The following is a 19,708-nucleotide window of genomic DNA, read 5'->3' as shown; positions in this document are numbered from 1 at the left end:
TAAACTTTTTGTATACAGGAACTTCGTTGCCTTCAGTTTTAAAAAGACAATATTGCTTCCTGACAAATAAGACTAAATGCATAAATGAAGACACAACACAGTTATAGGGATGTCACTGTACAAAAGGCATGTTTGAAAACACAGGCTGCAATTTCTGTCTCCAGCACCACTATTAATCAATACATATCGGATTACCATAGATGCATATATAAAAAATAAAAACAAAAACAGGGGGGAGAAAAACAAAACAAAACCCACAAATGAAGACTGGAAAGTCCTTCTGTGTAGGGTACTCTCAAAGTGTTGACCGTGTTCCTGTCGAAGCCTAGAGCCGCGAGGGTGAAGACGGATGTGACATGAAGGGGTTACAGAGGTCACGTCTGCACGCTCATGCGACCGCCCCGTGTTTCACCGCCCCATAAGGCCTTGCAACGGTTACTCTGGTATAGTTTCAGTATTACACGCTCCCCCCCCCACACACACACACCCCCTCCCCTATTCCGGTTACCACGGCAAAAGAACGAAGGAAGAAGACGAGAGCGCGAGCGATGTGAGATGGCATGAGGAACGGACGAGTTTACATGATCGAGTGAGGGGGAGAAGTCCCGTGTGAACCGCGTCAGTAACACCTTCATAAAAAAGAGGCTCACAAGCCCCGTCACTGAAATCCAGCGTCGTGTCCCAGCGGGGCCAGGTCACAGGTCACAGGAAGCCGGGGAGATGAGCGCCTCCTTGCAGAATGAGGAAAGACTGCTGGATTAGTAATGATCTTGGTTTGCAGCCGTCCCGCTGATTTCACTGCGGTCAAGGCCATGGGACGAAGCGGCACGCACGTGGCTGCTAGGACGCAGCTACGGTCAGAAGGTCAACAGGAAGTTCAAGCAAATCTGGCTCTTCTGATGCCGACAACAGCCAAGAGAAATATACGACCCATGTTCCTGTTATCTTTGAAATTACAATTATTCAGGAACTGTGTGTTTTTGTTTTTAAATGGGCCACAAGATTAAAGAAATAGGGGGGTTAGGGGGAGACCTGCCTGGATAAAAATTCAGCGGGAGCTTATGAGGTTGTATTAACACATCAGGACGTCTGTGTTTCCAGCAGATTTATCCTCTTAATGACGGAAGGCCAAAATTGCTTTGTGCCACTGGCGACACATTTTTTACATTTTTAAAGTCCCATTGAGAGGCAGATGATCGCCGGTCTGTGTACGCACTTCTCAAAAAAAATTTTGCGCAAACGCCAATAGTGCAACAGATGGATGTAGCTGTGCCCCCCCCCCCCCCCATGCTGCCGCTGGTGGGCTGCTCCGTTTTACAGGTTTATGGAGCGTGAGGAGACATGGCGATGGCCACGTGAGCCTCCCCTCCTCAGAGTGAGCTGCGGAGAAGGTGCAGGGTCAGAGGAGCTCAGAGGCGAGGAAACTGACTCCGCCCTTTCCTTCTCTCCCCTCCCCCTCACTCGACTCTCCCCCCTCCCCCCGCCCCCCTTCATCCTCAGTCTCCCTCACTGAATGTTGGCCTGTGCGATGGAGATGATTTCCTGGATCTCCCGCACTACCATGATGCGTGTAAGCATGTGTTCCAGCTGCTCACACGTGATTGGCTGGGTCGAGTACCAGATGGGACTGTTGGGGGCCACGACAGGCTCCGGGGTCAGGTAATACGTGTCGTTTCGACCTTTGGCTGTCTGAGGGCTAAATGGGGATGATGGAAAAAAGAACACAAGAACTGTCAAATGTAGCTGTCGAGCAAAAATAAATTTCACTTTTCAAACAGTACACCATAAAAGCATGTCTAAATATTCAGCCTGAAAAAGACAGTCTGACCTGTGTCTAATCACAATAAACCTATTTTTTAGTCTTTACAAGATCATACTATATGAAGCAACCGACTGAGCGATTTTAGAGGATTTGCCAAAAAAATTATATATATTATATTAAGGCAAGACAGGCAGACTGTTTGAGGCAACAGGAAAAAACCTGTTGCTCCAACCAAACATCACCATCCAAAAACGGACATCTTGAAAATAAATCACAAAGACGAATGTGAGAGCACAGAGACCGAATAATGAGGCGCCCACCATTTGAAGAGGTAAAAGTCGTAGAGTTTGATGGGGCAGCGTAGCGGGTTCTCTGGGTCCTCAGCCTGCTCCGCATACATGTCATCAGTCACTACGATAACAGAAGCCCACAAAGAGGTGGAATTAACCCCGGACGTAGGGCGCAAAATAACGAGGCACCTGTTTACTCCTTACCCTGGACAGGCGAGTGTAAAGTGGCACGAGATGTTTTCATCTACGGCATTTAGCATCTTCACTCACCTTTCTGACCAACGTGGTGCGACCCTACGCCCTTCAGGTAACGAATGCTGGTACTCTTGTCTTTCGGGTTAGCCGGGTTCTTCTTGGTGTGCCGGAGCACTTTGGAGAAGGCCACTTTCATATGCTGCTCCACCGTGGTCAGGTGGAAGTACCTTGGGAACAAACATCCACCTTCAGTCTCCTCCCAAGACTCACTCCCAGTGGTTAAACAGGGAGTCCTCAACAGTTGTTAAATCACAGGACCCTCCAGTGTAGAAGACCAAGAGCTACAAGGAGCTATGACCTGAAAGTATGAAGAACTCACTTGGTATTGAAGTACATTAGAGTTGTGAGTAAAGTTGAGGGGGAATGTGCTCCTAACTGTTTACACTCCCAAAGCATCTCTTCTGTCACATGACTGGGGATAATATAACCTGGCATGAGAGACAAAAATAATATATTACCATACAATTAGCAACCAACAACCACATATACACAAAAAACCTATTCAAGATATTCTCCAAAGTGTGCACACATAAAAACAAGCAAAAAAAATCATATATAGGAGTATGAGATAAACATTTCTCCAGGCATTTGTGTGGGCCCACCCAGACCGGGTGCTTCTGTGGGCACAACTAGAGTGCATCACAGGTTCTTACCCAGAGGGTGGACACTGGGCCTCCATTCCTCCAGAATTTTGTGCAGGCACTGCGAGAAGCGAGCATAGTACTGATCCGAAAAGATGTCGTCTACCCTGCCGTTCTCGAACATATACTACAGACCAAAACAACAACAAAGCATTGGAAGTGAAGTCATACCTGAGGAGGAAAGAGCTTTGAATAAACTGTGAGAAACCATGGGGGGGGGGGGGGGGGGTGCAAATGGTGGAGTGTGGGTGGACGTTGCATACTTTCTGTATGCATAAGAAGACGTAATAGAGGGCGTCGGGTTCGAACGGCTCCCCCTCCAGGCCACGAGCCTCCTGGGTCATGAGGGCCAAAGCCACGTTGAGCTCACCCACTGAACTGGAGACCAGGTCCTCTCTGAACCGCAGCGGCTGCCGGCCTGCAGGAGAGAACATATGAGAGAGAGAGGGAGAGAGAGAGAGGGAGAGAGAGAGAGAGGGAGAGGAATTGCAACAGCAGCTCCAAAAACGGCGGAGAGGAGGACGTGATGGAGCCGCCCCGAGACGGACGCTCGACGTTCACTCACGGCCGATCGGCGCTAGCTTGTTCTGCTCGCTCTTGTCCAGCTCAGCGTTTTTGCGCTGCACCCAGAGCCTCCAGGTCTCCAGGCCCTCCTCTGGCTTTAGCGTGTTGGGGAGGAGGAGCTCGGGCGGGGCTTCGGCCTGCGGCTCCGCCTCTGCCTGTGTGGGAGGAAACGGCAAAGGAGTGGCCAGTCAGGGCAGCATTTCTCAAAACTACAGCATTCTTGAAATTAATGTACAAATCATCCAAATCAGCTTTTATGAGGGGAACAAACTTTCAACTTCATCCTGGTCCATGTCAACTTCATGTGCCACTATTTTTTCACCCTACAGTGGCTCATTATACATCATGTGTACTGTTTCATGATCAAACAACCAATAGAACTAGTCTAAAATTATTTTAAGGAAAGATTGTGAGCACTGAGTCACCTGTAGGTGGAGCTGTTGTTCCTGAGCCTCAACCTCCTGACCGTGCTGCTGCTGCTGAGGGTCCCATATGTGCAGGGCCTGGGTGGTGCCCGAGTAGCCTCCACCCACGGTCTGCACCGCCACAGGGATGTGGATGTTGCCGTTCATGAACTGCGCCGGGAACAGCGAGTGCACCACCTCCTCCTGTGTGGTCACGCCTGCCGTGGCCACGCCCACCGCCCCAAGTTTGTCCTTGTCCTTGTCCTGCAGGGCGGGCGCGGCCTGCACCTGCACGGCTCCGTACGCCTCCTGCGGGATGGCGATGTGCGCCACGCCCTGCTGCTGGGGGGCCGAGTACACGGGGATGGTCCAGGTCTCGCCGGCGGGGCCCGTGATGGTGCCCGTTGCGCTGTATAGGTGCGCGCTGTCCACCGTGAGCAGGTCGGGTCGGAGGGACAGGTAGCCCTGCTGCTGGCCCTGGGGGATGGCCAGCACGGTGGCGAGCTGCTGGCCCTGGGGCAGCGAGTAGGACACCACGGTGGGCACGTCCACCTTGCGCTTCTTCATGGGCTGCAGGACCCCCGGAGAGGCCCCAGGCCGCCGCTCCCCTCCCTCACGCGGGGAGACCTGCTGCGGCTGGGGGGACAGCGCCTCCACCGTCTGGATCTGGATCTGCTGACCGCTCGCCACAGCTGCCACCAGCTGGGCCTGGATCTGAGAAACACACACGCACAATTTCCAGACTGTGTTATATGTTAAAGGAGCATTTAAGCTATTTTATAATTTATGCCTTCAGATCCTAGCTGTAGCATGTTTACAATAAAAAACAAAACAAAAACTAAAAATTGCATGCAAGAACTTCATGCGCAATATCAAATTTACATGAGCACAGTTGAAGCAGCATTTCACTAACAAATTAAATTGTAGAAGGCTTCAGGTCCAACTGTGTGAGGCTACACCTCATAACACACTACAAATCTCTGAATTCTCACAACACTTCTTGAAAGGCAAAAGAAGCCTTAAAAATAACATCCTGTCTACAGATCACACACATTAAAATGGAGGCAAAACATCATTTTCCATCATTTCCGCACTGCATATTTGAGAGGGAGTACCTGCTGCTGCTGTTCCTCTGTGAGCTCTCCCTGCTGAACCAGCTGCGTCGTCGTGACTCCCTGTAGCTGCTGGTGTGTGGGAGAGGCCACCTGTAACACCTGCCCGACCGTCTGGCCCTCCTCACCCTGGATCTGCACCTGGGGGGGGGGGGGGGGGGGTGATCGGGAGGACTGTGAGGTGAGGAGAGGGGCACTAGGACCTCAACTTAAGGAGGTCTGAGGGGAGGAGAGGGGGGTTCTGACCTGGACTTGGATCTGTTGCTCAGACGCCTGCTGCACAGCTGCAGCCAGCTGAGGGGAGATCTGTGCAGACGTCACCTGCACCTGCACAAACACACACTCCACTAGTCCACATGTTCTGCACCCGGGTCCAACCTGGGTGCTAACTTTAAACTGTCCTTTGTGGATGACAAGATTTGCTTTGAGCACGCAATAGACTTATCAATCACAATAAGATATCATCTGGACAATGTTCAACTCTGGTATATCAGAAATCATTTAAAACATGTCATACAGCAGATGGAAAGCTTTTGGATTATTTAAACACCTAAAACTATAATATAAGACAGTTCTACGTCTTACTGGACAGGCCAGCTCCAGCAAGGATCCTGCCACCTCCGTGCTATCAGTGTAGACGCAGTTGGCCCCCTGCTGGTAGACCATGGTAGTGGTAGTGCCGCTGGTCTGCTGGGTGAACTCCTGCAGGACCTCGGGGCCTTTAGCGGCCAGCGATTCCAGAAACTCCTTCATGCGATGCTGAGGCACGGTACGCGCCTTCTGCCGCACATACTCGTCAAACGAGATCGTACCACCTTCGATCTGCTCATTCATGACAAGACAATCCACCTCGTACTAACTGAAGCCTGGGGGAGGTAGAGAGAGAGAGATCAGTTATTGCTAGTGCTTTCCAAACAGTTCACATGGTAAAGATGAACATGAAAGGCATATTAAGTATACTAATATGTTCCGTTCAGACGCACACTACTTCTGGACATACGGATGGTTTTATGGCTTTTATTAAATGCGAAAATTAAGCAACTGCCAATTCTATTCTGTAGGGAAAAAAGGTAATTTTCCATCTCTCAGCCACCCTGTACCCTTACCATATTTAACCATATACGATTCACTGCCCACCATAATTACTCAATATTTATGTTGCTTATTTTAATTATCTGCAATATAGACAAATTTGCGTTACACACTGAATTGTGGAAATCATTACCAAGTAAACAAACAAGAACCTAAACGTATTGTTGCAGCTGATGAACAGACAGCTGAAACAGTGTGTTGAGTGAAGAGGACCGCTGGCTTTAAGGGCACAAACCGACACAACAGCCCCGAACCGAGCTGCACTTTGAACCGTCCCGGCTGGCACAGCCGCGTACTGGTTTATAACCAAACTGAAGTGGGTCTCGACCTTCCCGTCACATGATTAATCCACCCGACCCGTCTAAAAGAAAAACCTTATAGTCCAAAAATGTGAACGCACTGCTGAAACCAGTGGTCGTGTTTTCCCTCTTCACTAGCAGCATCACGCTAATAACGTCGGTAACACTAGAGCCTAAATAGCGATAAAACAGCCTAGCCAAGCAGTTAGCGTGGCGGCTAGCTAGCTAAGCTAACCGGTGGTTAAATAACTCACCAAAAAAACATATTTACTCGCGACGTGTGCAATGTGAACTAATGTGCAGCGTCGACTGCATTTATATTGTGCGGTTAAATGGTTTGAGACGCGTGTACGTGACACGGCTTCCTTGCTGACTAGCATCGCTGTCTCACTGGTATATTCGCGCTAGTGAAGCTAACGCTAGCGTGCTAATGTTAGCCGGCTAACGCTAGCCAGCCGAGCGGCTCGCCAGCCTGGCCGCGCATCTTCCCATGCTACCTTAAATAAAACCAAAACCAATTTCCGCCAAAACGCGCTGTTCAAAAATAAAAACCCCTACCAAAGCCCAAGTTAATTCTTACTGTGCACATGTAATCCGTCTCCTCCGCGTGATGTGTAGTTATAATTGATCCCCAGCTATTTATTCCTCTATTGCGCTTCTGCGAACAATACCAATAAATGATGTGACGTGTGCTTATTGCAGTTCTGGCTACGGATGTGCATTTCGAAATTAATGACATTATTCACGCGTCTTGGGTGGAGTGACCGGGTGCAGGACGCCCTACCGTGTTAGAAAATGTAGAAACCCGCTTCTTCGGTCGCTTGACTGGCAAGAGAAACAATATTTTAACAATTTTTTAAAAAAGAACGGCAGGCTGACGGAAGTAGGCCTCGTGTGTGAGTGCGAGACCACGGCCTGTCCTATTTGGAGAGCGCCGCTTCAGTGGAGGCGGGGAAGGATGTGCAGCTCCCTCTTCAGGCTACACTTCTCCCACACGCATATCGCCAACTCCATGAACGCGGAGTCAATCCATAGACAAAATTGTCGGGTACGCGCACTGCGTGTGCTTGGTAATGGATGCTACGCCGCAAAAAAATAAGTCTACAGCTCGACTTATTCTGTTTTCGGCCAAAGACGCTAAATGCGCTGAACTAATCAATGTTTAAAATTTATTTGGCAAAATTATAAATCGTAGTATTTATGTGTGACTGGATTAACATTTCTTCCGTATTATTGTACAGTGGTCTTTGTTGCCAGCTGCTTTCAGTACGGATCTGGATACCAAGCAAAACATGAGCATGAACTTTTACTTATATAAAAAACCAATTTCCTCATACCCAACAAATTACAGCTAATTTTTCAATTTTTTTCCATTTCCGCGAAAATAATGGATGAACACATACAGATGCCAGCACACGTGTTGTTTTATCTTCACAAACATGTCATGTTTTATTTAAACTCTCAAACTAATTCATTTAAATCGATTGTTTACCTAATTTCAGAGTGCATGTGCCTTTAAGCGGGGCTTTATTTCCTCCAGTCCGCCTTAAAGTGCTAGGCATGTGTCTGTGAGGGCCTCCCCCTGCTCGCGCTGCAAAACGCTGCCTAACTGAGCTCTTAAGGTGGACCCAATAGGATATGCAATACAAGCGCACTCTGTTTAACTAGCGGGGCATAGGAAAGAGTTAATTCCCACGGTGTCTCTCTTAACCCTAGAATGACCCTGCCAGAATTTTTTGTCAAAGACACTTTCATAGCACGTCACCAAGAACTTCAGAAATACTTTATTGTACATCATAGCCATCCACAAATCCTTTGTGCTTTGCATACATTTTACTACACATTTTTACATCTTTCACAGCAAACCAAGCACAAAACAAAGCAAACATGTTATTTCATAACTTCAGAAGACAACATGTAAAAATTGAATGCATAACAAGGTATCATTGTATGCCATTGCTGATTTTAAATTAAAGGACAAAGAAAACACAATGTATGTACGTTCCAAATAATGTCCTGTGGCCAAATACATGTATCTTGATTTAACTTTCTCTGAGAAGCACACAGTGTTATGAGTGTGCACATAGGCTTTTTATATGTGAGTGTGATGCTCTCAAACACAATTTTGGCATCTCAGTCAAATGAGCTCACTTATAAGAAATCAGCGTTTTCCTTTAGCAGTGGTTCACAAGGCAACAAGTGCCAAATAGTCAGTGCCAAGACTGGCATGTACAGTCTATTAACACAGTTCACTGCACATTAATAATCAAGCAGATACTACTAATACATTCATGTAAGCAACTGTATAATGACTTTGGTTATATGAACACTTAACCCACACCGACCCCCTGTGGCAAATTTGGTTTGTAATTTGATCCAGCAGTAACACAGATGCACACAAATTACACATCATAAGACAAACAAGTAAACAAACATTGAATTAGTCGCACAGTTGCAGATTCAGCATGTCACATGGGGGCAACCTGGTGAAATGCCAAGCAAATGGTTTTAAAGAAATCCTTTTTTGAGCATTACAAACATGTGCTATTCAGTTCCAGTTCCATGCATATCTCATAAAGATGCTACGTATGCAGCACCTGGGAACATTGAATATCCTTTGCTGAGGCTAGTAATAAAGACACCCTCACCACCCCCAAAACAAGCTCACAAATGCTCACAATGAGAGTTTTCGAGATGCAGACACAGACATCTATGATAAAGGTAGATTTGTAACTTAGAAAAGCAGAATTTTGCATTGCTTATGTTATCATAAGTAACATGTTCAATGTTGAGAATCACATAGTGTTATACATACAGTAGGTATATCTGATGTTTGTGTAAATTCATCAGAATTGCAGCCAAAATGGACTTTAATAATTTATGAATCTAGTAATGAATATAATAACCAACTATGCACATGCAATATGAAGGCTCGTTTCTCACAGACACCAGCAAACCCAGGAACATCCTGGTCGTGCGGCACACACTGACTTACCCTTCAAATGGGTATGAACTCAAAGCTTCATGAAAGGAGCTGCTGTATATACCACATATGTGTATCTGTCCATAGACGCTATTTCCACCTATGCGTTTGAATGGGGTCGCCCTCTACTGGTCTGCAAGAGATTAGCATGTTCATCCTAGAAGAGAAATGTGATTTGCTGCTGTACAATGAGATTTATGAGATAAGATTACTCCTGGATATAAACCAAAGCTTCTACTGAGCAAGTATGCTTGTACGAATTCCACCTGCTGATTGATATGGAGAAAATGTTGAAGGGGTCTTGAGGGATGAATCCTCACTGTCAGTAAACTCCACTGTTGAACATAAGACCTCAGAGAGCAGGTCCAGTCCGAGTTCCTGTCCACCAGTAATTAATCACTGGATAAGACTGGTGTATCACCACAACCCTCTGAACCTCCACTTTTGGAAAAAAGCAAGCAAACAGCTAGAAAAGTATTGGAACAGAATCAGTGCACACAGGTCAGTAGTTTATGATGTCATAGGAGCCAGCATTTAGTGGAGTTTGTCGGTGATTATGGGGTGGTTGAAGAGGCTGTTGCAGATGCCCAAACAATCAATGAAGTCAAATAGGTTGAAAGAAAGAAGCAATAGTTTGACCTAGGAGGTCAATAGTAAGTAATGACGTTTTATGTTATTAATGCTGTAGATGTATTTGCAGTACATATGGGATGAGTAAGTATATTTTATTGCTAGTAACTGCAGTCATGGGTTTAATTCCCAGGGAGTATATGCATATTGATGCATACACAAGTCGCTGCCGATAAGAGCATCTGCTAAGTGCAGTAAAAGATCTGAATCATTCTGAATCAATTACCCCCACCCTAAGCTGTACCAGTGACTGTATTCAAATACACCACGTTATTGGTGGAATTTACATTTCAGCCCTTTGCCCTCCATTGTGTGTCTAATGTCTTTGTACAACTGCATGTCCACCTTGCTGTTTTTATCTTCTCAATTTCACTGCCTTTGTCCAGTAAAGATATTAATGTAATGTAAAATTAGACTCTATCTCTTTCTGTTTCCTCCCTTCTGTCTCTGCCTCCTACACTCTCTTATCTCAGATGATTGGCCAAGAACCATTGGTTGGTGAACCATTTGGCCCAGTAGTATGAATTTAGACCCCTGTGTGCTTCCTACAAGACTAGTGACATCCACCTGCAGTGGGAAGATTTGGGCCTGTTCTGGAATTTCTGGACATAAACAAGCTTCTTCCCAAGTCTTTCATGAGTTTTATTTTGCCATGCAAAGTAGTTGTCAGTCACAGAAGTCTGAGAGAGGGGAGATCCAATAAACACACACACATATTTATTCAGAATGTGAGATAAGGTCAGCCTAGGCTGACCTCCAGGATTACAGTCACAGCTGACAAGACAAGTCCCCACCTAGCTCATCTCCCTTAAACTTCTGACCTGTCCTTAGCATATTCTTACACAATATAGAAAACACGTAACTCTTCAATTGTCTCCCACAGGTCATGTGCTGGTGTTTGCTCGGGAGCCACATCTTCCACCCTGCTGTGTTATTACTGTTAGTCGTGGGTGGGGAGTGATACGTGAAGCCTGTGCACTCCAAACCTTTCCTGATGCTCTCACTTAGGTTAAAGTCATACTGCCTCTGGCGGACTTGCTCAGATTTGCGTAGCGACATCCGTGTGGCATGCGGCCCGGTTTGCCCCACCCGGCTTTCATTGCACAGCATAATTTATCTCTTCCCCTACAGCTGTTGGCACAGGCCACTCCTGCCTGCTCCAGCCCTGATCTGAGGAGGGAGGGGCAGATGTCCTAAACCGGGCCTGGCACAAACTAAAGGTCTGCATCTTTCTGCACTATGCTTAACTCTCCAGATCCACGAATATATTTGTGATAACATCACCCCGAGAACTAAGAGGGAACCATCTTCATCCTGCTAAGACAGTGTTTGAAGTGTGTTGCCAGTTTTTGTTAGCAGAACCCTGTTGACAACTTGCATTTTAGCTACATGTTGGGCAGCAAAGAAAGGCTTTTCACTCATTTGGCAACCCAGATCACCCACACCCACATAGGGTACATGGACTCTGGAAGCTGGCACCAGTCCAGTCTCTCTCCAGAGCTTTACCAGCACAGTGTTAGTGTTGGATCAACAGACATTGTCTCAAGATTTGGTCAAATCAGCAAATAACAAGGAAGTCATCTGGAGAAGCACCACATGCAGGAATGATGTCATTAACTGCCAAAACTACACAGCCACTTTGACCATATATAGACAAACAGAAAATTAGTTGCTGTCAAATAGACAGCAGTCTATTTGAAGTCAGTGAAACTCAGCTTTATAAATGTTCTGACATTCATTTAAGTCCTAACTGGAATATATGAACAACCTACACGCGTATGTGTTTACATAGTTTTTGTACTTATCCTTTAACAGCAGGTTTCAGTGAAGGATGATATTTACTAGTGACCATAAAAAGGAGCATTGCTTTATACTGTTCTGAGTTCTTACACACCTATCTATTATTATATAATTACCTCTCCTTATTAACAGGTTCAGTCTGAGTTACTAACAGGTTGGGTAATCCTATCTTAGCCAAAAGGTGGATGGTTTGCATTTATTCATGTAAATTGACTGTATCTAAACCAGATTTTCCATTACTGACTGAAAAGAATACACCACTAATGATACTGATACTGATAATGATGTAGAGCGCACATATCTGGCCATAATTAAAAGCCACAGTTATTATTATTAACTAATTGCAATGTAGCTACTAGCTGGCTGTACTCTGCAGGCACAGACTGTTCTAATGCTGTGCTAAGATTTCCGTGCCCACCCAAAACATGTATGTAGTGAGTAGTGTTGTGATTCTCTTGTTTACTTCATTCTATAGGTGTTGTTTTTGTTTCTGCCAAGTCACTTCATTGAGGTAACATGTATTAATGCTATTATAGAGCTATTATAGATGTAATGGGAAAATTCCTGTTGGCTAAGATGGTGGTGTGATCTCAGGGTAATTGTTACATCTTGTCACTGCAATTAGCTTGTAACACAAGCGCATTTACATTTAAACCTGCCACAAAGAGATGGGCCATCCCTGCTCTGAATACAAGCGTCTAGTGCTGAATCAAGGTAATTGTCCATGTACAGACTTGAGTGCTATGTAACTGACTTATTTGCACTCTGAACGCTCCCTATCTCTTAGGGAGCTGAGATGCATGGGTCAGTGTTGTACACACATTTGAAGGTGCTGATCCTTTCTGGACAAGTTAAGTGGCGTCTTACCACCAACTGCCACCTGAAGGTTTCTGAATGCGCATGCAGGGTTTCTGACAGCTCCTTTCTTCCCAAAAGCTCCAATAGGTGGATCGTTTTCTTAATGGTTCTAGTGGATCTTGAGCTACCTATGTAGGCCACCTGGTGCCCTCCTTAAAGCTTGACTGCAGCCCTGTTATCTTTTGTCCTGTCATATGCCATCCCTGGCTGAGAGTCAGGTGCCTTTGTCTCTGTGGCTTTAATGCCACTTGTCTTTAGGCCACGTGGTAACTTGGTGCACTGTCAACTAAAGGCCCTAGTGCTAATGATCAACAGCATCCTTTAACTTATTAAGGCCTTTAATGCTTTCTACCATGCCATTCACCCTCTTCTCCTCAGAGCCCTATGGTGTTCACCTGTTTAACAGATTTGGTGTCCTTGGGGAAACCTATGATGAGAGATCTTTCTGTCATCATGCACTTCCAAGGCCTTCCAGTCTCAAACATGCTTTGGATGCCTTCTCATAGCAGATGCATTAAAGATAAAATTATAATGGCTTTTCCAGTGGCTACCTAATCCACAGCTGTGAAAATCAATCAATAAAAGATGCCCTAGATTCATTACTGGCCAGTGAATGTATTAAGACCTTCTGGCCTACAACCCACATGAGCAGTCATCATGGGGTTCTGTAAATTCCACCTTCATACTAACGACAGACTCATAACAGGGCTTTTGCCAACCATGGGTGTTAAACTTCCTTTTCCTTCCCAGCATTCTGTGCTGAAGGGCCAAGGCCAACAGAATGCCAACCTGCTCTTGAGGAAATGCAAGTTTAGCTCACTGCAGATTTAGCTCCTTCATTCTGTGTGTGTAAAATAAAAATGGCCCAAAGATTGTGCTGCGGTCATGTTTTCTTTGACCAGGAGTACAAAGCTGTTTCCATGGTGATGCTTACCTAGAATAGAATGGCGGTAAAGCATCGAGACAAAACACTTAATAATGCTGTATATAAACTGGGCTAGGGGTTGAAAACTGAACACAATACGCCTCAGAACCAGAATTCGGATGGATCTGTACTGAAAAAATGACATATTTTTGTTGCACAATATTTACTCTCGGGACCAAGTCTGTAAGATAACGTTTTTTTTTTTAATGAATGTGCCGTCTTAAAGTTGTCGTATCAGTGACTAATGCGACAAAGCTGCATTGTTCAGCGAGTTCTGTAAAACCATTTTTGCCCCTGTGTGCTATAAAAGTGGGCGGACTGGGTATCGGCGCTTTTGAATGTCACCGTTGTGCTCAGCATGCTCGGCCCTCTGCGCGTGGCGCCGTGCGCGCGGCTGACGTCATCGCGGGAGCGTTCCAACGGGAGAGATGAACGGTTATCAGCACAGTCCTCTCAGGGCTCATGTAAGTTTATGTCGGAATATAGTTATTGTTTAGTTGAAATGTTAAACTTGTCAGAAATGGCTACTGTCATTGCTGGAGTATTTCTTGTTAACTACATGTTTCATTAATCCCGCCCCGTCTGCTAATTCGACCTACCTTCTCGTTGGCTAGTAGTTAGCTAGCTACTTAGCTAGGTGGCTAGCTGACGTTAGCCAGCCAAACCAGCGAACACGCGACACTAACACATCATGTTCAGACACCTTGTATATAGCTGCTTAGTCGGATTACTTTAAGCTTGTATTTCGGTCTCTAGGATGTTGTCTAGCTAAAGAGCATGTGCACCAGACAACATCAGCAGCTCGAAATGGGGTGAGACGGGATGACATTTCGGCGCAAACAGCCAAGTCTTCAATATCCACTGTAACTAACTTTGAAAATGTTTGTGAAAATAATGAAAACAGTGGCTTTCAAAAAAAAAAAAAAACGTTTACCTGCTAAAAAAAATCCCTTATGTTAGCTAGCTAGATTTTTATAGATTGTTCTTCAGTGTCTCCCATCTCCTCCTAGTGCGCTAATATCCCATTCGTAACTCTGACTTGATGTTATTTTAGTGTGGATTTGTTTATCGCAACATGGTGTTTACGAAAGATGTGTTTTCGTCTGATCCGTGTATGACATCTGTTTCATTACATTGCTCTGGGCGTAAACCAGCCATCGAGAGTAGTAGGTGTATAGCTACCTGCATAGCAAGCTAACAAGCTACATAAATATGTACTCGGCTAGCAAATTTATCAGCTGTCATTCAGTGTGATTTAACAGATACGGTCATTAAAATAATTACTATTATGTGTTGCATGTCACTCAGATATGCGAGATATAGTAACGTAGTGATCACAGACGTGCATAGCAATTTCTAACATGGCTTATAAGTGTTGGGATCAGATTGTTCATAGTGCTGAATACTCGCTGTGCAGTTTTAACATCTTTGGTCTAATTACCTACGGTTAAACTAGGCATTAATCATTCATGGGTTCTTTTTCTGTACCACTTTAGTCTGTAGTCTGTGTTCGTGAAATGTATTGGGACTTGTGAACCGTTTTCTTTTTACTTTTCAGCATGTGATTTTGCCACCCTTGTCAGCCTAGTTGACAGGAGAAACAGGGCAGACGCCGCCTCCCTGGATCGCATATCGGTCATTGCCTATGACCTGAAGTGATTACTGTGGATTAATCCACATCATCTTCCTATGTAGAGAAGACAAAGCAGGCAACCCGATGAAAGAGCGGAGGTATGATGCTGGATAACAGCCCCCTATATATATTGAACCGTTGCAACTTTTTTTTCCCTGAGGTCAGGAATGCAGTCTCTCCTGTGACCTGACTTAAAATCGCTTGTGTGCTGAATGAATCTGTGTTGCTCTGTCTATACATCTGCTTCAGACAAGCAAGTGTAAATGAAGTATTTACACATTGGCTGTTACGGCCTGTCTAGGCGTGAGGACCGTAACAGTGGTGTAGGTGAACAGCCAGGTTTTGTTTTTGAAAAAGGAGTAACTAACTCTTTTGCACCCACTGTGTCTTAATGCCTACTGTCCCATCGTAGAAATGCTTTGATTTCTGATGCAAATTGCAGAGCCATATGACTGAGTCTGGGGGAGTGTGTGAACATGGGAGAACAAAACAGCCAATTTGAGCATCAGAAATTACAGTCCCCTTTGATTTGCACAGGTGTTTGTGTATTTCCCTTGTGTGATTTTGAATGAGTGCGCCATCCTTAACTTCTGTTAGGTAAGCTTCGCTGTGCTGCTAGCTGAAATGGGACACCCGCAGGACTCGAGTCCTGCTTCCATGAGCAGTTGTTTACCTCCTCGATCTTCACCACGGACCAGACATGCCAGTGTATTCGGGTGTCCTGGGTGTGTTTAGATAGGTGAGACTGCTGCTGCCTGGTCTGTGAAAACCTCCCTGAGTGTGAGAGTGTGGTGAATTATGCAACGTGCCCAAGGGCATGCCAGCTTCACTGCACCGGGGGACTTGAAGTCATGGCTCGTGACCTTTCAGTGACTGCTCGCCTCGCACAGCCCATGCGACTGTCTGATGAATTGCGGGTCCTGGTATGGAGCGCTGGCAGTGGGGGTTTGGCTTGTGTCTTGAAGTGCCAATTCAAAGATGGCAAGACTCTCCAAAACCAACACAGGCAGATGCACTGAATAAATTAGCTCTGACTCAACTGTGCTGTTGACCACAAGCTGCTTGAAATTGCTTTGTAGTTTGTTCACCTAGTTGCGTGAAGGCCCGTGGTTGGTCCAGCTTGTGTTGACCCGCTGAAGTGTTCTGATTGGTTTAGGCTAAAGTGTTTGCTCTAGGGCCCTTTTGCCTGGGTCATGTACACCCAAACGATTTTTGCACACTGCTCTTTGCAAGTGGAATGGGGATTGTTTGCATGTTTGCCCGGACGTTTAATCAGCTGATGGACGACCCCACGCCAACGACAATGCAATACTATGATGAGCTGAAATGATTTGATCGTGCCGTTGTAGTGCAGCAATGTGACAAGAGCCTGCGTGTTTGTGGGAGGAATAAAGAGGATTACAGAAGCACACACACACACACTCCCACTCTCTCTCCCATACTGGTTTATCTCCCCCTCGTCTCAAGCTGCAGCTCCAGTGTCGGACAGGGCAGACCAAGGCTGAACACACCTTACCATACAAGGTGCGCTTTATTTGTCAATAGCGTTAAATCAGGAGGGCTGACGAAGGATCAGATTTGCACCTCTTTTGTGGCGGTCTCACGCCGATATGCTTCGAAGTCTGGAGCTTCTAGAATTGTCAGCCAGCTAGGGTTTAGTGGGCTTGGAAATCTGCTGGTCTGTTTAAGAGATTGTCGGTTTGTTGAGTCTGTCTGGAGAGCCCAGCCTGTTGTGTGTCTGGCCAGCCCTGGGGTCAGCTGACCTACACCAAGCGTTCCTGGCGTAGCACCCAGTGAAGGCTGTGGGAAGGCGTAGCAGGCAGCGGCATTCACGCCAGCGGGCCCAGGCCCTGCCCTGTTCTGCATTCCCCTGTCAGGGCAATATGCAGTGCACCGATGGCTGGTGGAGTCCCTGATGGACGTGGGTGTCGACAGAATCAAATTTGCATCTCTTTTGTGGTGGTCTCGTGCCGATATGCTTCGAAGTCTAGAGCTTCTTGAATTGTCAACCAACTAGGGTTTAATGGGCTTTGATGGCTGCTGGTTTGTTTGGTCTGGTGGAATCACTGATGGACATGGACGTAGATATAGAAGCAAGAGGCTGGATGATGTTTCTTTGTGTGTGTGTTTGTGCACATGCGCGTCATCTCTGTGTGTCATTGGTTTGAATCCAGAGAGTCTGACAACAGTGTCCATTTTCTTCCACAGCCATTCCTGAATTGAAAGCCAGAGGAGGCTACGCTGGACTGATGGTAGGCAGCGCTCTCTCTCTCTCTCTCTCTCTGACTGTCAGTGAGTGTCTCTGTCCTTCCTGGCTGTGCTCACTCATTTGTTTTTCTTCTCTGCTTTGCTAAGAGCTCTGCCTTCTTTTTACTAATCCTTTCTTAGACTGTTGTACATGGCTGTACCATGTGGGTCGATGTTATGTTAGGCATTCTCTGAAGAGTATGTTTAGCCTCGCCTTACAACATTTTATGACCAAGTATCTTGGCACCATCACCTCTGACAGTGTGCAGTATGTGATATTTTGCACTTGACTGATAAGTGCTCGTTGTACCCGGACTGACGGGTCTTGATGTCTTCATTGAGAGATTGCTGTCAAGTGTCAAGAACCCTGTCTCGGTGCGCTCTAATTTAGAGTTTACACTTGACCCACATGACTCAGACTCCCTTCGCTCCCTCACCCTAGCTTGCCTTCATGCTTTTGACGTCATCCTCAAGGTTATTTAGCAGTGTTCTCAGAAAGCATTTCTGCAATGATCTCTAGGGGTCTGAAATGAACTAACTGCTTGGTATTCAGTTTTCTAGAATGAGCTATTATACATTTCTTTGGCAGCTGATTCTGACCAATTTAAATTTTGGTCGGAGTTGGGCAGTTTATTCAGTTTACAAAACTGCATGTTTTTCTTAAGGACGGTGGATTTTTTAATGTATTGAAAAAATTGAGCTGGACACCTTATGACCATTTCAGAAACCCTCATATCTTTTTGTAGTTTGTCACGTTTCTACCCATGTAGACTGCCTAAAGTGTTGTACCAGTTGTAGTGATGATGGGTTGGCTCTGAGAAACCTACAGGTTTGGCTTGTTTTTTTTTTTCCTGTGACTTTGCTTATGGGGTCGGTGTGATGATGAGTCATATCCTAATGACATCAGTTGAGGAACCTGACACCTCACAATAGGATTAGGTTAAACATGCCACACCCATATCTCTCTAAGCCAGCCCATGCACTGCACCTTTGTTTTGGTTTAAACTCTTCTGTAGTTGTTGTTTTTCCATCACTCGGTGCTGCATGTCATAATTCATTTTATTTCCCTTCTGTGGTAGATGAGCATGACTTTGAGCCCATCCGCAGATGCATGCACGCTCACAGAGTCCACCTGACCGTCAGCCTTCTGCTTCCTGGCTTTGAATCAGCCTATCAGAGGGCTAGTGGAGGCGGGGCTTAGATAGACCCCGCCCCCAAGCCAACCCTCTGAGTGAGACTGGCACCCCTCTGATGGACCAGAGTGGTAGTGAGCTACCTGGCGCGGAGGAACCCGATGCTGGGGGTCGAGCCGAGACGGAGGTGAGCAGGAGGGCTTCAGAGCCTGAGCACAGCTTGTCCAAAATCACGCACAATGCCCTGGAGAACATGGGCGTGCTGGGCCACGGCCTGAAGCATCTCTTCCAGCCTCAGCGCCGACGCTCCTCCGTCTTGCCGTATGACTCCACCTCCTCCTCTGTGGGCCCTGCCCCCGAGGCCACAGAGGCGGGGCCGGAGTTGGGGGAAGTGCCTGTCCTTAGTGCCGCCCCTCTCGACTCTGACCCCCCCGCTTCCGCCCCCCCTCCAGCTCTGAGCCGTGTGCTGCAGCAGATCCGAGGCCCCCCCATGATGAAGAGAGGGACCAGCCTGCAGAGTCGTCGCAGCAAGGCTGGGGGGGGAGGGGAGCCCCCCCAGAAGGGCAGCCCCCAGATCCACAGGCGCAGTACCCATGAGGCTTTGCTGCAGGCTGGACGGCCCCGCTCGTCCTCCACCACAGACACACCCAGCAGTCCTGCTCTGGCTGACATGCTGCTGACATCTGGATACCAGTCCACCGAGGAGTCAGACCGGGTACGTTTAAAAAAGACTCTTTGATTGATCACTTTTGCCAAGACACTAATTACAGCTTTTTGAGTGACTGTCCTTTCCTGTAGAACACATTTTAATTCTTAATTAAATTATTGTTATTATTGAAACTTGTATAGCAGCCCTCTCATACTCAATGATTCTTGACAGTCAACACGCTGCTTTTACATCCAATCGGCACACACTGGTGAGAACTGTCAGTCAATCGCTTAGCATACTTGTGACCATAAACCGCTGCCCCCTGGGGGACTGCACTGGGTGCAGGGGTGGGGAGGGAGGACAACACCCAGCACAGGACGCCACCATTCACTGGGCATGCAGACATGCGCTCATGCACACAGTCATACTAG

General features: G+C 46.5%; 2 protein-coding genes across 9 annotated transcripts in view; one reads left to right on the top strand and one right to left on the bottom strand.

Annotated features, from left to right (window-relative positions):
* Positions 1 to 110: 110 nt before the first annotated feature.
* Positions 111 to 7,516, bottom strand: qrich1 (glutamine-rich 1). 5 transcript variants are annotated; one of them, XM_076995329.1, is made up of 12 exons: positions 7,204 to 7,516; positions 5,614 to 5,894; positions 5,275 to 5,355; positions 5,032 to 5,169; positions 3,938 to 4,630; positions 3,514 to 3,667; positions 3,212 to 3,366; positions 2,961 to 3,075; positions 2,627 to 2,735; positions 2,323 to 2,474; positions 2,083 to 2,173; positions 111 to 1,696 (listed from the first exon to the last, which is right to left on the bottom strand). In XM_076995329.1, the coding sequence occupies exons 2-12, from the start codon at positions 5,860 to 5,862 to the stop codon at positions 1,507 to 1,509; spliced, it is 2,127 nt and encodes a 708-aa protein (XP_076851444.1). In that variant the 5' UTR covers positions 5,863 to 5,894; positions 7,204 to 7,516; the 3' UTR covers positions 111 to 1,506. The 5 variants fall into 5 exon arrangements, with proteins under 5 accessions (XP_076851444.1, XP_076851453.1, XP_076851535.1 ...); XM_076995338.1 differs by lacking the exon at positions 7,204 to 7,516 and adding an exon at positions 7,000 to 7,136; XM_076995420.1 differs by lacking the exon at positions 7,204 to 7,516 and adding an exon at positions 6,674 to 6,872.
* A 6,441-nt stretch (positions 7,517 to 13,957) lies between these two features.
* tmcc1b (transmembrane and coiled-coil domain family 1b) overlaps positions 13,958 to 19,708 on the top strand; it is a 13,593-nt gene continuing 7,842 nt past the window's right edge. The window contains exons 1-5 of one of the 4 annotated variants that reach the window (XM_076994987.1): positions 13,958 to 14,079; positions 15,174 to 15,346; positions 17,457 to 17,500; positions 18,575 to 18,815; positions 19,081 to 19,343. In XM_076994987.1, the coding sequence (XP_076851102.1) occupies positions 19,119 to 19,343 (225 nt within the window). In that variant the 5' untranslated portion in view covers positions 13,958 to 14,079; positions 15,174 to 15,346; positions 17,457 to 17,500; positions 18,575 to 18,815; positions 19,081 to 19,118. Of the gene's footprint in view, positions 14,080 to 15,173; positions 15,347 to 17,456; positions 17,501 to 18,574; positions 19,344 to 19,708 lie in introns of all 4 variants that reach the window. The other 3 variants (XM_076994846.1, XM_076995006.1, XM_076994931.1) reach the window with 3 other exon arrangements.

The sequence above is a fragment of the Brachyhypopomus gauderio genome, chromosome 1 (assembly GCF_052324685.1).
Source record: "Brachyhypopomus gauderio isolate BG-103 chromosome 1, BGAUD_0.2, whole genome shotgun sequence".
Taxonomy (NCBI): Eukaryota; Metazoa; Chordata; class Actinopteri; order Gymnotiformes; family Hypopomidae; genus Brachyhypopomus; species Brachyhypopomus gauderio.
Note: the sequence above shows the minus strand (reverse complement) of the source record. Positions and strands in the feature narration are given on the sequence as shown.